General features: G+C 45.2%; 1 protein-coding gene across 1 annotated transcript; it reads left to right on the top strand.

Annotated features, from left to right (window-relative positions):
• The first annotated feature begins 3,854 nt into the window (after positions 1-3,854).
• On the top strand, positions 3,855-4,397 carry LOC126953856 (non-histone chromosomal protein HMG-14-like). Its single transcript, XM_050789557.1, has one exon. The coding sequence runs from the start codon at positions 3,966-3,968 to the stop codon at positions 4,266-4,268; it is 303 nt and encodes a 100-aa protein (XP_050645514.1). The 5' UTR covers positions 3,855-3,965; the 3' UTR covers positions 4,269-4,397.
• Positions 4,398-16,642: the final 12,245 nt, after the last annotated feature.

The raw sequence follows: 16,642 nt of genomic DNA, 5'->3' as shown, positions 1-16,642 counted from the left end.
ACGAGTTCCGGGTGGGCGCGGGCGCGGGCTCAGTAGTGGGGGCCCTCACTCGGAGCGGCCGGCTGGCGTAGCTGGCGCAGGGCAGTGAGGGGCTTAGCACCCGGGCCAGCAGCTGCGGAGGTTGCGCCAGGTACCCCAGCACTGCCGGCCCGCATGCACCATGCTGGAATTCTTGCTGGGCCTTAGCCACCTCCCCGCGGGGCAGGGCTCAGGACCTGCAGCCCGCCATCTCAGAGCACCCTCCTCCGCTGTGGGCTCCTGAGCCGCCCCGACGGGCGCTGCCCCCTACTCCATGGCGCCCAGTTCCATCCACCGCCCAAGGGCTGAGTGCGGGCTGAGTGCAGGCGCGGCTCGGGACTGGCTGGCAACTCCGCCTGCAGCCCCAAGTACCACATCCACTAGGTGAAGCCAGCTGGACTCCTGAGTACAGTGAGGACGCGGAGAACCTTTATGTCTAGCTAAGGGATCGTAAACGCACCAATCAGCACTCTGTGTCTAGCTCAGGGTTTGTAAATACACCAATCAGTACTCTGTATCTAGCTAACCTAGTGGAGACTTGGAGAACTTTTCTGTCTAGCACTCTGTGTCTAGCGCAGGGATTGTAAACGCACCAATCAGAACTCTGTTGAAATGGACCAATCAGCTCTCTGTAAAATGGACCAATCGGCAGGATCTGGGTGGGGCCAGATAAGGCAATAAAAGCAGCCTGCCCGAACAAGCCCGCAACAACGTGGTCAGGTGACTTTTCACTGTGTGGGAGGTGTGTGGGGCGTGGTTTTTTTTTTTTTAATTATTACTATAAAGGTCTTTGTAATGAATCTGTTTGCTGTTCACTCTTTGGTTCCATGCTGCTTTTATGAGATGTAGCACTCACCAGGAAGGTCTGTAGATTTACTGCTGAAGCCAGTGAGACCATGAACGCCCCAAAAGGAAGAAAGTGCAAACACATTAGCAGACTGTAGACATACCATTTTTAAGAACCGTGACAATCACTGCTAGGGTCTGTGGCTTTCTTCTTGAAGTCAGCGAGACCCAGAACCCACCAATTCCGGACATAATTTTAGTGGACAAAGCGTTTGTTTAAATTTTGCCCTGAAACAACCAACAGCAGGAAGGAAAGGAAATTGACTCGGGATTCAGAATTGGCTTAATAGTTCAAAGGACAGCAGACAAGTTCATAGCAAATTGTAGATTTGTAGAACCGTGCTATACATCTGTATATGCTTGATATATTTTACACCTTCGTATATCTACCTTTTGGAGTGGGTGTGTGTGTAGAGAGAGAGATTTTATAAAATCTTTCTGGTGACTTCTCTTTTACCTTCACTGTGGAATGATGACACATACATTGGAATTAGGAACTGTTTATTTTATTCTGTTTTTTTGAGACAGGGTCTCACTGTGTTGCCCAGGCTGGAGTGTGGTGCTCTGATCTTGGCTCACTGCAACCTTCACCTCCCGAGTTCAAGCAATTCTCCTACCTCAGCCTCCCAGGTAGCAGCAACCACAGGTGTGCACCATCATGCCCAGCTAATTTTTGTGTTTTTGGGAGAGAGGAAGCTTCACCATGTTGACCAAGCTGGTCTGGAACTCCTGGTCTCAAGTGATCCACCCACCTCGGTCTCCCAAAGTGCTGGGATAACAGATGTGAGCCACCACACCCAGCCAGAACAGTTTAATAGCAATGGTCACTTCAAAAATTTCAGTTGTCCCGTGTGCTATTGAGCAAGGTGAATTACACTTCAAAGAAGAATGTGGGTTTCCTCAAATAGCCTTTTGCTAATCAGCAACTCGGCAAGGCATGTCCATTGCTCATTCAACTGAGCTTTTGTTTACACTTGTGAAAGCCAAGTCTAGATGCTAGCAGATCCCCAAAGATGTCCAAAAGCCCCAATGTACATTTCCTCCCTCACCAAAGTCATATATTAGGCGTAGCAATATAATTCTTATTAATATTAAATTAGTGTGCATAAAACAGAAACCCCTAAGGAGGTTTTCAGCTTAAATGTGCAGGAAGAAATCATTTTTCATTTTTGAGTTTAGACTTTAACAAGACGTGTATGTGACTGACTTATGGTTGCATAACCCGGATCTTAAGGGACAATCATTCATGTGATTGGCTAAAGTGAGTCTTCCTTTCATTTTGGTAAAACCACATTCTTATTTATGTGTTTATTTTGTACTCTATGTCAGTGGTCATGAGTTCTTTAACTTTATGTATTTGTTTAATAAATGTCTCTAAGGGCTTACTGCCTGGCATTAAAGGAGGCACTGAGATCCATCAATTGATAAGATTGCCAGGGTCCCAACCCTGAAAGAGCGTCCGTCTGTCCTGCATATAATAACCTTGATGTTGGACTGCGAGACCATATGCAAATATGGGGAAACTTGGGAGTTTCCCCCAAACAAATTATGGCATGAAATAGTGAAAATTTTATTGAAGACCATGGAAGTTAATACTGATAAACACTTGCCCTGGGTTGGTTACAACCATCTTTTATTTTCTTTTCCTTTATTTTCTTTTTCTTTTCTTTTCTTTTCTTTCTTTCTTTTTTTTTTTTTTTTTTTTTTCTTTTTGACGAAGTCTTGCTCTGTTGCCCGGCTGGAGTGCAGTGGTGTGATCTGGGCTCACTTCAACCTCTGCCTCCCAGGTTCAAGTGATTCTCCTGCCTCAGCCTCCTGAGTAGCTGGGATTACAGGCGTGTGCCACCATGCCCAGCTAACTTTTTTTGTATTTTAGTAGAGATGGGGTTTCATCATGTTGGCCAGGCTGGTCTCGATCTCCTGAGCTCGTGATTCGCCTGTCTCGGCCTCCCAAAGTGTTGGGATTACAGGTGTGAGCCAACGCACTTGGCCTATCTTTTCTAGAAGACCAGAGTGGATAGCCTTTTGAGAGCTTTTGAAATTCTGTTTTGTTGTTGTTGTTAAACGTACGTGCGACATAAAAATTTTGCATGTGCTTCACATAATGATCACCCTTGTTGACCAATTATGTGGTTTGTTTTCTCCAGAAATCAGGGTGGATTTTCCCCATTCCATCCATGTTCTTCCATTTGGTTTCCTTGACACTGAAGGGAAATGTCTATCAGACACTTGATTCAGACAGAATTCAAGTGAGACTGAGGTTAGAGAACATAGGAAGAAAGGGAAGCGAATTACCTGGCCCATGTGGGATTTGGCTTCATGTGAATATGTACAGACTAATAGAACCAGGAGGGAACCATCCATATCAATCCTGGGAGGCGGCAAGTTTAAGGGAGAGAACCTAGGATTTGCCATCACACTGGCCAATTACATGTGGTCTTGGGCAAGTTAGTTGAACTCTGTGAATCTTACCTGTGAAATGTGGGTAGTACTACCTATCATATAGTGTTGATATGAGAATTAAAATGAGAGGCGGGGCGGCCGGGCGTGGTGGCTCAAGCCTGTAATCCCAGCACTTTGGGAGGCCGAGACGGGTGGATCACGAGGTCAGGAGATCGAGACCATCCTGGCTAACACGGTGAAACCCCATCTCTACTAAAAAATACAAAAAACTAGCCGGGGCGAGGTGGTGGGCGCCTGTAGTCCCAGCTACTCAGGAGGCTGAGGCAGGAGAATGGCGTAAACCCGGGAGGTGGAGCTTGCAGTGAGCTGAGATCCGGCCACTGCACCCCAGCCTGGGCGACAGAGCAAGACTCCGTCTCAAAAAAAAAAAAAAAAAAAAAAAAAAAAAAAATATGAGAGGCGGGGCACGGTGGCTCACACCTGTAATCTCAGCACTTTGGGAGGCCAAGGCAGGTGGATCACTTGGGATCAGGGGTTCGAGACCAGCCTGGCCAACATGGCGAAACCCATTAAAAATGAAAAAATTGAGCAGCTCGGGCGGCGGGAGGAGTGGCAGCGGCCAGGCAGCCCAGTTTCGCGAAGGCTCTCGGCGCGCCGCGGCCCGCAGGCACCCGGCACGCGCCTTCCCCACCGCCAGGATGCCCAAGAGGAAGGTCAGCTCCGCCGAAGGGGCCGCCAAGGAAGAGCCCAAGAGGAGATCGGCGCGGTTGTCAGCTAAACCTCCTGCCAAAGTGGAAGCGAAGCCGAAAAAGGCAGCAGCGAAGGATAAATCTTCAGACAAAAAAGTGCAAACAAAAGGGAAAAGGGGAGCAAAGGGAAAACAGGCCGAAGTGGCTAACCAAGAAACTAAAGAAGATTTACCTGCAGAAAACGGGGAAATGAAAACTGAGGAGAGTCCAGCCTCTGATGAAGCAGGAGAGAAAGAAGCCAAGTCTGATTAATACCATATACCATGTCTTACCAGTGGTCCCTGTCTCCCTTCTTGTACAATCCAGAGGAATATTTTTATCAACTATTTTGTAAATGCAAGTTTTTTAGTAGCTCTAGAAACATTTTTAAGAAGGAGGGAATCCCACCTCATCCCATTTTTTAAGTGTAAATGCTTTTTTTTTTAAGAGGTGAAATCATTTGCTGGTTGTTTATTTTTTGGTACAACCAGAAAATAGTGTGGGATATTGAATTACGGGAGGCTTTGACTGTCTCGGGTGCCAGCTTAACATTCCATAGATGGGGGGTTAGTTTTTATATCCTATAATACAAAGCATATTAAATGGCAATATGGAGTCAGTCCTGCATTTAATGTCTTGAACATTTTATTTTACTTCTATTCTCATGTTTTTTAGTAGAATTGTTTCCTAAAGAAAACCACTCCTCGATCATGGCGCTCCCTGTCGGAATTGTGTGCACTCTGTAACATGTTTGGTTGTGGTCTTCCTGTTTGCCTACTAACTTCGTTACTGTGCTGTGAAAGATTACAGATTTGAATATGTAGTGTACATGCTATTCAGTTGTGAACTAGTGGGCCATACGTAACAGCTGACCAACATGTGAAGATACTGGTACTTGATAGCCTCTTAAGGAAAATTTGCTTCCATATTTTAAGCTGGAAAGTCACTGGAATAACTTTAAAAAAGAATTATAATACATGGCTTTTTAGAATTTCGTTACATATGTTAAGAATTGTGTACAAATTGAAATGTCTGTACTGATCCTCAACCAATAAAATCTCAATTATGAAAAAAAAAAAATGCAAAAATTAGGTAGGTGTGGTGGCAGGTGCCTGTAATCCCAGCTACTAGAAAGGCTGAGGCAGGAGAATCGCTTGAACTCAGGAGGCGGACGTTGTAGTGAGCCGAGATTGTGCTACTGTACTCCAGCCTGGTCTACAGAGTGAGAGTCTATCTCAAAAAAAAAAAAAGGTAATTCGAATTAGTGCTGCAGGTTTGTGTATAAAGGGCCTTACTATGCACAGAAATAACTTAAGATGACTTCTGTGTGTCAGTCTACCTAAGGTGGGTGTGTTCTGAATTACTCCATTTTCTTACATGTTAATATAGTTAATAATGGTTATTCAGTTGTTGCATTAGTAAGGACAAGCTAGGTTATACTGAAGTAAAAAGCAGCCCCTAAATCTCAGTGGCTTTCCAAGAAACAAACAAAAAATTCACTGTTATTACCATTTTTTAGTTAAGCAACAGCCCCACGTGACTTTTTAAGGAAGCTCGCCTCCTTAGGATGGTTCAGCAAAGCGCTTCTTTATCAAAAAAGGCTTCCATGATGCTGAGGCAGAAGAGAGGGTTGTGTAACTGAGCACTGCAGTTAGGTGCTTTGACTCAGATATGAAATGCCATTTCCACTCACATTTCACTGGTAAAAGCAAAACATATGGCTGGGCCTAAACTCAGGGAGCTGACGAAATGTAATCCCTTGTGTTTCCAAAAACAGAACTGGAAATATCGACAAACAGCATTGAAAGCTCCTGGACTACCACAGTAGGTGATCTCTAGTGAAGAAGGTGAGGCAAGGACTAAAAGTTATTAGAATTCTAAAATTCTCAAGCTGCATAAATACTTTAGTGGCCACTCTAGTTATTTCTGAAACTGATACTCTGTTTTAAAATTACAAAGTTGCTGCTTATACATTGCAACTGGTATCCTTTCTATCCCAGTTTTCATCTTTTCTGCACTTCTGTGACTCAGAAAAGTGACAATGAATTGCACCAAGCACATAGGTAAGTGCTTACAACTCATTTGCTGGTTGATTAACGCCATCACAAAGAGCTCGTTTTGGTAAAGGCAACCGACTGATACATTGTATTTCATGTCCAAAGTCACAAGGCAGTGAGAGAGCCAGAAAGAGACTTTCATGCTTACTGCCATTAGCCACAAGAGTACTTTTATTACTTCCTTGAGAAAAGTTGGCCCCAGAAGAGTTATTCATGTTTGTTGGCAGTTTCCAAAGGTGATTACTGCTTTTAGCCTTGGACTATACTCATGCACAGAATATGAGAGGCAGTAATGGTGCAAAACAATGTCAGACACCATTAAAGAAAATATCGCAACTGCAGGACACTTCACAGTGTCTGCCCAAAGAGAGAGAGAGCACAAAGCTACCACACATCTTTCAAAACTGCTCACATGTTACCTTCTCTGTACAAGTTATTGCTAATCCCCAACAACAATTAATGGTTTCTATAGCTTTGTGTATGTTCTTGTGCTTAATAGTCAAATTTATATTAATAGCATGTCTATCTTCTTTACTGGATTTTGACCTCCCTGAAGAAGCAGATCTGGTATTATGCAGCCTTCTTACCCCTAACACCTAACTGAGAGACTTCTCAGGGAAAAGGACAAAATAAATCTTTGCTGAATTGAATAGAAGCCCTGCATTCACTTTAAACTGTAGTACTTGTCTCACCTCTTTGCTGTGTTTTAAAATTACAAACCAATATCTGTATGCAAAGAAGGAAGATGGACAGGCTGTGTTTGTAGTCTCAGTCCAATGCACGTATCCTGCCAAGAGAGAAAATTTGATTCCATTTTGGAGCTGAGGCCTCAGGTCCAATTTAATTTGATCCCCATATGACCAGGCTGATTAATCGTCAGGTCTAGCCTTTCTTCACAGTAAACCTCAATCCCTCGTAATTTGCCATGAAACTGGAGGGAGTTGGCTGTTTCAGGCATGAATAGCATAGTTCTTGTTCAAACCTCCCCAGGCCTTATTTAGGCAAGGTGGGGACGGGCTGGCTGCCCTGCAGAGGAGCAGGTGTAATGAGGATTAGGTCACATGGTGGGAAGGGGGCTCAGTGGGCAGGCATCTGGTGAAATCCCAGGTGTGTGTGAGTTGGCAGGGGCACAAAGAGAGGGGAGCTGCAAACAGCTCAAAGTCCCTGGCTGTGCAGCTGCTTGTTTGGCACTTGCCTAGGACCCACCTGTAGTGTTGATGGGCACAACCCACTCCTAGGAGCAAGGAAACATGAAAGGTCTTCTGTTAGCTGCAGGGGCCCCGCCCCTTCAAGGGAAGGCTGGAGGGCCCAAGCATGCCCACGGGCTACTGGGCAACCAGCTCCCTGCACTTTGCAATGCTTAAGACAGGGCAGGGCTGGTTATTCTTTTTCACAAGACAGTACTTGGGGGACTAAGACAAAAATACATATTATCGTTCCATTCAGAGGCCTATTCCCAAGTATACCTAGAAAATAAGTGAAAGACAAAAACAAAACCCTGAGTTGGAGAGTAAGTCAACAGGCAGAGATACTCAGAGAAAAAACAAAAAAACAGGCTCAAGGCCAAGAGGCAAAAATAAAAGATGATCCCTTCTCCTGGGCTGTGGGTGGAGAGCTCGTGTAAACAAACTCAGCATAACAAGCCCTTCTTAATCTGTTTCTGTCCCTCTGCTAATCACTTCTGTGGTTTTTGCAAGACAGAATCTAGTCTCAGTGCTGAGGCTAGTGTTACAGATTTAGTGGGCGTGAATTATGGAACTTCTCTTGATCTCCAAGGACAAAAGAAAACTGCTGGCCACAAATCCAAACAACTGTTGTTCATGCAGGTGGAACAGCAATCTCCTTCAAGTGTACAGGCTGGAAAAGAGTCCAGATCTCTTATCTTCATACTAAGGCCAACCTCCAGAAAAATTATGAAGCAGGTTAAAGCCATTCTTGACTACTTACTGCTCTAATGTGGCTTCTCCCATCTCTGCTTTTAAGTACAAATAGTAGAACCTGCTGATTTGCTTACATGTGGCATCAATCCCCCCCGTTCTTCCCACTAACAGAGTCCCAGTCCGGGGGCAAGAGAACAATGACAATGTGCACAGTTAACACATCCTCTCCTATCCAGACTCTGTGCATCTGGGCATGGCTATGTGACTTTTACTCTCAGGGAGACGTAAGCAGAGGATTCTGGGAAAGATTTCTTGATATAGGCAGCACCCTGAATTTTCCCTTTTTTTCTAGCTGGAATGCAGATGAGGTATCTAAAATACATCTTCCGGCTGACCATGGTGGCTCATGCCTGTAATCCCAGCACTTTGGGAGGCCGAGGTGGGCGGATCACCTGAGGTAGGGGGTTCGAGACCAGCCTGGCTAACATGGTGAAACCCTGTCTCTACTAAAAATGAAAAACTTAGCCGGGCATGGTGGTATGCTCCTGCAATCCCAGCTACTCGGGAGGCTGAGGCAGGAGAATCACTTGAACCCGGGAGACAGAGGTTGCATTGAGCTGAGATCAGGCCACTGCATGCCAGCCTGGGTGACACAGTGAGACTCCTTCTTAAAAAAAAAAAAAAAAAAAAAAAAAAATAAATAAAATAAAATACATGTTGCTTCCAGAGATGAAAGCCGTATGTTCAAGATGGCAAAGCAGGGAAGCAGAAAGAGCCTGGATGCTTATTGGCATTGCTGGTACTATGGTGCTAGCCCTGACTGCCTAACCCCAGATCTTTTGCTATGGAGGATAACCCTGTAGCTCTCAAACTGGAGTGGGCACATGAATCACCTGGGGGTCTCATAGAACCACAGATTCATGGGCCCTTCTTGAGAGTGTCTGATTCCAAAGGTCTGAGGTGGGGTCCTGAGCCTTGTATTCCTAACAAATTTCCAGAGGATGCTGCTGCCACTGGTTGGAGACCACGCTTTGAGAACCACTTGTATAACCGAATAGCCACTTGTTGAAGCCACTGTTACTTGGGTTTTCATACACTCACAGTGGAATTCTGTCCCAAATGATACACTGCCCTCTAAACCCTCAAGAGCTATACACTCCCAGAAAAGGGCTGAAAACTCATTTAACCACAAGGCATAAATACGCAATGAGGCTTACGATCTATTTGGATTCTGATCAGAGAGGAATCATTAAGTCAAAGAAAATAATTTCTGCTTTTAACTTGGAGGCATCATTGGAGTCAAATGGAGAAGACACGCAGGACAGAGGAGCTTACCCAGAACTTCTGATATCATACCACAGACGCATCACCTCTTCGACAACTAACGAGGGGATTTCTTCTGGCTCTCTTTCTCTCTTCCTAACAATGGAACCTGGGGCAAATTCTTTAACCCCTCTGAACCTCAGTTTTCTCATTTGTACAATTGGAATGATAAGACTTATCACATGGGTTTGCTGTAAGGTATAAGGGATGTCAGGGAGTGAGGCAACCTGAGCATCCATCACTGGGAGAGTAAAATGCATGGGTGAATGCCACAGAGTGTTAGGCAGTGATTGGCCACAAAAGTGTAGAAGCGCAAATAGCAACATGGATGGAGGCTAAAAACACAGTGCTTATTGAAAAAAGATATAGAATCAATCATGTTATGAAATAATTAAACAGTGGATGCATACCAAAAAAAATGCAGTATGCACAATATTCACAAAGATATATTAAAATATATTAGAATGATTATCTGTGAGGCAAAGGGAATGAAAGCAGGATATGGATATATACCTTTTTTTGAAAAAAAAAATGAATGAGTGTCCATCAGATTGACAAAAATCAAAGTGTCTGACAACATCAAATTTAAATGAAAACATGGAGGAGAAGGAGCTGCTGTATTCTGTTGATAGGAGAGTAATTTGGTACAAGCCTGTGATACAGACCGCCAATTGTTCCCACTGCCCATTTTCCCTTCTTCTAGAAAGTGAAGCCCTGATTCTTTAACTGGCCACGTGGCTGCTTGATATGCGCACCATTCTGGATTGAATAACTCCAATTCCCAGCCTCCTTTGAAGCTAGGTGTGGGCATGTGAATAAGTTGTGGCCAATGGTCTATGATTAGAAGTGTCATTTGAAATTTCCAAGGAGTATCCTTAAATGGAGGGATCTCAGTAAATGGCTGGAAACAAAGGGGGGTGTCAGAGAGAGATGGAAATGATCCACAATGTCTAAAATCTCCCCTTTAGCTGACCCATCCCAAAATAGGGCAGCAAGTGACCCAAAATGTTTACGCTTTCCTTGAAGAAAGAAAAATGACAGCCCTGGAATATATAAAATGATCACACGGTGTATAACTTGGCATTAGAATCAATACATCCTAAGAGGAGAAAACTGTTCAACGGGGACAGCCATAAACAAATGTAAAGTGGAGAGATCTGAAGCTTAAGCGCGGTGGTAAAAGAAGTTGTTATAATTACTTCCTAAAACTCCGCTTTAGCCTGGAGATATGTTAACAAAAATAGTGCTGTTTATGCACTATTCCACATATACATTAACAGATATCTCAGAACTTTTTTCTGATTTTTTTTGCTTATTGGGTGATCTCTTAAAGAAAAAGATTATGGGCCATGCATGGTGGCTTATGCTTGTAATTCCAGCACTTTGGGAGGCCGAGGCTGGTGGATCACCTGAAGTCAGGAGTTTGAGACCAGCCTGGCCAACATGGTGAAACCCGTCTCTACTAAAAACACAAAAATTTGTTAGGCATAGTGGCGGGTGCCTGTAATCCCAGCTACTCAGGAGGCTGAGGCAGGAGAATCGCTTGAACCCAGGAAGCGGAGTTTGCGGTGAGCCGAGATCGCGCCATTGCACTCCAGCCTGGGCGACAAGAACAAAACTCTGTCTCAAACAAAAAACCAACCAACCAATCAAACAAGATTATGAATTAAATTTGTTAATATTTTTCTTTCCTAAAAAAGAAGATACTATGGTTTTTAGTCAGCTGACTTTTTTCAATAACAGTTTGTCTACCACTAAAAACCAGAGCCCCACATCTGTTCCTAATAAAAATCTATAATCAGCAATGCCCATTGCCTTTCAAAACTTATTTTCTTCATCCCTAAACTATGCACAGACCTGGCCAAAGCTTGTTTCTGTTGTCACCAAGATATAATGGCATTGCATTTATTCCAGGATGAATAAATCAGCAGCGATTCCAAGTAGAATCTGTGTCAGCCACTGAAGCTATTGAAAATTTGAGCCTTAACTACAGACTGACATTTTCATGTGTTAAAATGCTGAAGTATGCCCGTTTTCTGTGTTTGGGTTTATAACATTCAAACCTTTGTGATACTTTGTTTCAGGTCACAAGGCTTTAAAGATATTTGATAATAGAAGCAGTTCACATTTTCAGTAAAAACAGATTCTGGAAGCAGCAACCTTATAACACCAAATCTTTATACAAGAAACATTTATTTCTAAAAGCTGTGGACTTTGAATTGAACCTGGAAGCTGCAGACCAGGCCACTACCTAGCCAAGGGCTTAAACTGGAACTGGCCTGCAGCCTGCAGGTTCCTGGAGAAGGGGTTTAGAACTGGTCTGCAGTCTCAATGACAGGCTGTCTTGTTACTGGGTGAGAACCAGCCGGAGCTGTTTAGAAACAGCCTTTATGAAAGCACAGTATATAATTCTGGGTGAAAGTTTAGGAACACTTTTCCTGGCAGTGACAAACCCTGCATATTTTTCTTTTTCTTCCTCTGAGAACAGTGGATCCTTAATGTTTTCTCAGCTTTGAGCCATTTTCAAAGAGAAGCACACTGTGGAAGCTTCAGCAAACTTGTTTGTCCTAAAGCTACAGCAAGGCAGGATAAGTGTGCAAAGCAATGTGCAAAGGACCAGGAGGCTCAGCGTGCAGGGTGCCCAGTGAAGCAGGTTGCAGGGAGGAGCGGCCTCAAGACCTCTTACCCTTACAGACAGCTACGTGTAGCTCACTGCTTAGGAATTAGAGCAGGAACTACTCTCTCGTGATTCTAAGGTGGGCACCAAACATTGGTCACTTCCCGCAACAGTATCTCCTACTTCTATTGCTTACATCTAATAGGCATCTTCAAGCTACAATCAAATCATTAAAGGATGCTGAACGCAACACACTTGCTTTGGAAGGCGGGGGATTATTTTGTTAAGATTCATGTTTTTCCAATCCGAGAGTGTCACAAATGGAGGGTTTATGAGGGTGTGGGGAGGGGACTAAAATGGATGGAAGGAATATGGAAAGGTTATAATTTGGAATCTTAAGAGTAAAGCAGGGTAGGGTGTGGTGGCTCATGCCTATAATCCCAGCACTTTGGGAGGCCAAGGTGAGCAGATCACCTGAAATCAGGAGTTCGAGACCAGCCTGGCCAATATATAGTGAAACCTTGTCTCTACTAAAAAAAAGACAAAAATTTGCTGGGTGTGGTGGTGCACACCTGTAGTCCCAGCTACTTCGGAAGCTGAGGCAGGAGAATTGCTTGAACCCAGGAGGCGGAGGTTGTAGTGAGCCGAGATCGCGTCACTGCACTCGAGCCTAGGCAACAGAGTGAGACTCCATCTCAAAAAAAAAAAAAAAAAAAAAAAAAAAAGCAAAGAAGGATGACTCTAGGATAATGTTTTTCTCTACCAGGAAATTCTTGATTTGTAATATACAAGAAAAATACTGATTTTCCAAGAGGGAAGTGACCTTAAATCCAGTGGGGGTGTGCTGGTGTATGCTCCATCAGTGAGCTTATGTATAAAGAAAGAAAGAAGTGGGTTTATACACAGAAATCTATAGCAGATTTTCCTAGAAAGCCCTGAGAGAATTGGTGTTGTATTCCCAGAAGGCAATTCTTACTCTCCCAAGGAGTTAGTAAGGGGTGAATAAGAATTGCCTCCTGATAAACGGTGAGTGAACTTAGGAGCCAGAAACTAAGAATGGAGTAGCACTCTAAGGGATCCTCTAAATAGAATGAGAATGAATTGCAAGGTGTCCTATAAGGTCAGAGACTGGGAACTTCTGGCACATGGGTGACAACTCCAGAAATATCTGTGTTGGGTCCTGGAGTCAAAGGGTATTATTTTGCATGACACCTGGAAGGAGAAGGGGAAGAGGGGAGCAATAAGAGAATGCAAGTTCTCTACTGTCCCACCAGCCCAAGGGTTTGCCTATAAACTGTGTAATTGTAAAGTGCGGGCCCAGACCCAAAAGCAGTTGTGGTCACCTAAAGACTTTGTGAGTCCAAGTGAAACGAGAAAAGTTCCCTTGTCCCCATCTCGGGGGTGTGAAGGGGCTGTGGCTCAGGTGCTCCACTGCTCAAAACCCCTAGGGGAGCAGGCAGACAGGCAGGTCGTGGGGATCGTGGGCTCTGACCCCATGGCAGTGTCTAGGGGTGAATGTTTACAGCTCTTGAAGCTCCAGTGGGTGTGTGTTACAGGGTGCTCTTTTAAATTTGCCGGCTGTAGGCGGCTTGTGTTAATCAGCTCAATTACACCTTCTGCCTTACAGCAAGGAAAGAGGGTTTTCTGTATCCCTGGGTTCTTGCCTTGGTGTACCAGAAAAATCGGATCACACGTGAGCTTGGAGAATAAGTGCAAGGTTTTTGTTTGTTTGTTTGTTTGTTTGTTTTTTGAGACGGAGTGTCTCGCTCTGTCGCCCAGGCTGGAGTGCAGTGGTGCGATCTCGGCTCACTGCGACCTTCACCTCCTATGTTCAAGCGATTCTCCTGCCTCAGCCTCCTGAGTAGCTGGGTCTACAGGCGTGCATCACCACGCCCAGCTAATTTGTGTATTTTTAGTAGAGACGGGGTTTCGCCATGTTGGCCAGGATGGTCTCGATTTCTTGACCTTGTGGTGCGCCTGCCTCGGCCTCCCAAAGTGCTGGGATTACAGGCGTGAGCCACCGCGCCGGGCTGAGAGCAAGGTTTTACTGAGCGGTGGAAGTAGCTCTCTGCAGATGGATGGGGGAGCCAGAAGGGGTGTGGAGTGAGAAGGTGGTTTTCCCGTGGAGTTGGGCCGCCCAGTGGCCGGGCTCTCCTCTGACTGCCCTGGGCTGAACTTTGCGGGCGATGACATGCGGGCGTCTGCTGGTGTCTGTCAGTGTGTTCTTCTGCCGGTGTCTTCCTCTGCTGGTGTGTTCCTCTTAACATCCAGCTGCTTGTGTTTGTGCCCTCTAGGGTTTCGGGGTTTTTACAGACACAGGATGAGGGGTGTGGCGGGCCAGGGTGGTGGAAAAATGCAATATTTGGGCGGCAAAACAGAAATGCCTGTTCTCACATAGGTCCGTGGGTATAGGCCTGAGGGTGGAGCCCTAGCCAGGGACCCCGCCTTTCTCCACCCAGCATTTCCCAGCCCCGCTCGCTAGCGTATCACTAGCAGAAGCAGCTGGCTGCTTTCCTCCCCTCGCGCCTCTAGAGCCCATGAAGGAGCTCTGGTGCTGGGCAGAGGAGACTCCCAGTGGTTCAGGGGCTAGGCATAGTGGGGACCTTTCTCAAGGGGCACTGACAAGGGCCTTAGGGAGTTTGGCAGGGAAGAACATGAACAAAAATCAACTGGGGCGGGGGAATGCCTAGAGTTCCTGCAATTATGCGGGGTGGAGGGTGGCTGAGAGTTTTTATGATTTATATTTCATTAAATATGATTTCATCTGTATCCAAAGGAAGGTGAGGCTTCAAACATTCAGTTTATGCATACGAAAAACCAAGGAACACAGATTGCATCTCAGCCAGGTCAGTGGCCAATGATAAGAGGATGCAGAAAATTCAGTTTCTCAGGAGCACAACCAGAGTCTGGGCAGCACCTCTGATCTTCTGTAGGGTGCTGTGAAAACCATGTGGCCTTTGGGAAAGCATGAGCTGTGTGCCCCTGGCTGAGGATAGTCAAGAATGGCCATAGGCCGGGCATGGTAGCTCATGCCTAGAATCCCAGCACTTTGGGAGGCCAAGGCAGGCAGATCACTGGAGGTCAAAAGTTTGAGACCAGATGGGGCAACATGGTAAAAACCTGTCTCTACTAAAAATACAAAAATTAGCTGGGCGTGGTGGTGGCAACTGTAGTCCCAGCTACTCAGGAGGCTGAGGTGGGAGAATTACTTGAACCTGGGAGGCAGAGGTAGCAGTGAGCTGAGATTGTGCCACTGTGCTCCAGCCTGGGCAACAGAGTGAGACTCCATCACACACACACACACACACACACACACACACACACAAGGCCATAAATGGTCCTAACTTTATTCTTTGTTCACGCATTCATTGTTCAATCCATGTTCATTGAGCACCTACTACGTGCCGGCCACACACCATTCTAAGTGCTGCAGATACAGGAATGAACAAATAGGATGTCAATCCCTGCCCTTGTGGTGCTTTCATTTTTAAAGGCCAACAGATAAGCTGGGTGCAGTGGCTCATGCCTGTAATCCCAGAACTTTGGGAGGCTGAGGCAGGTGAATCACCTGAGGTCAGGAGTTCCAGACCAGCCTGGCCAACATGGTGAAACCTCGTCTCTACTAAAAATACAAAAATTAGCTGAGTGTGGTGGCGGGCACCTGTAATCTCAGCTACTTGGGAGGCTGAGGCAGGAGAATTACTTGAACCTGGGAGGCAGAGGTTGCAGTGAGCCGATATCGCGCCGCTGTACTCCAGCCTGGGTGACAGAGTGAGACTCCATCTCAAAAAAAAAAAAAAGCCAACAGATAATGAGATACACTTTCAAACTACATAGTGTTAAAGAAGAACTTTTAGACAGAGTTTGTCTCTCAAATAAATTTAAGAGTTTATTTGAGCAAAGAAGGATTCCTAAGTTGGGCAGCCCTCAGAGCCAGAAGTTCAGACAGCGCTGCCCAACAACAGGAGCTGAACTCAGAAGCAAAGCGAGCAATCACCTGGTTGGCTACAGCTAGGTGTTTGCCTTATTTCGTCATGGTGTGATGAGTTGGTTGCTTGTGATTGGCTGAAACTTGGCTATTTGTTTCTCTCTCTCTCTCTCTCTCTCTCTCTCTATATATATATATATATATATACTATTCACTTATGTTTCAGCTTGTTTATAAACTAAGTTAGTTGGGGGTGGGGCGGTTGTTATGTAGGAACACAAAGTACAAAGATAGCCTCCAGCGAATGGTCTCCTGTTTATTTTGCTTAAACGATAGCCCATTAGACAGTTATGAGTTCTAAGAATAAATCTAAAGCACAGAAGGAGGATGGGAAGAGTGTTATGGGAGGATGGGGGTTATATGTGTAATTTTAGACGGGACGGTCAGGGAAGGTGTCACTTGGAAGGGTGGTATTTGAGTGAAGACTAGAAGAGGCCATGGAAAGAGGTCTACAGAGATGTACAGAACAGCATTTCAGGCAGAGGGCAGAGTATGTGCAAAGACCAAAGGCAGGGACATGCGGACCATGCTGGAGGGACCGTGAGGAGGCCACTGAGGCTGGAATGGGGTCAGAAAGAAGGAGGAGGCATGAGGCCTGAGAGTTGCCAAAAGACCCTATCATGTAGAGATGGCACCATTTTAATCACTGGTTTTTACTAAGATGTGAAAGGATGAGAAGGTGTCGAGCAGAGAAGTAAAATGATCTCATCTGAGGAGCCTTCCTTCTTGGAAGGGAGAGATTTTGCCATTCAAATCAGAACTATTCTTTCCCCTGCAAAAAG

The sequence above is a fragment of the Macaca thibetana genome, chromosome 4 (genome assembly GCF_024542745.1).
Source record: "Macaca thibetana thibetana isolate TM-01 chromosome 4, ASM2454274v1, whole genome shotgun sequence".
NCBI lineage: Eukaryota > Metazoa > Chordata > Mammalia > Primates > Cercopithecidae > Macaca > Macaca thibetana.
Note: the sequence above shows the minus strand (reverse complement) of the source record. Positions and strands in the feature narration are given on the sequence as shown.

Coding starts and splice junctions, on each gene's coding strand:
- LOC126953856 (XM_050789557.1), top strand. CDS start 3,966: ATGCCCAAGAGGAAGGTCAGCTCCGCCGAAGGGGCCGCCAAGGAAGAG.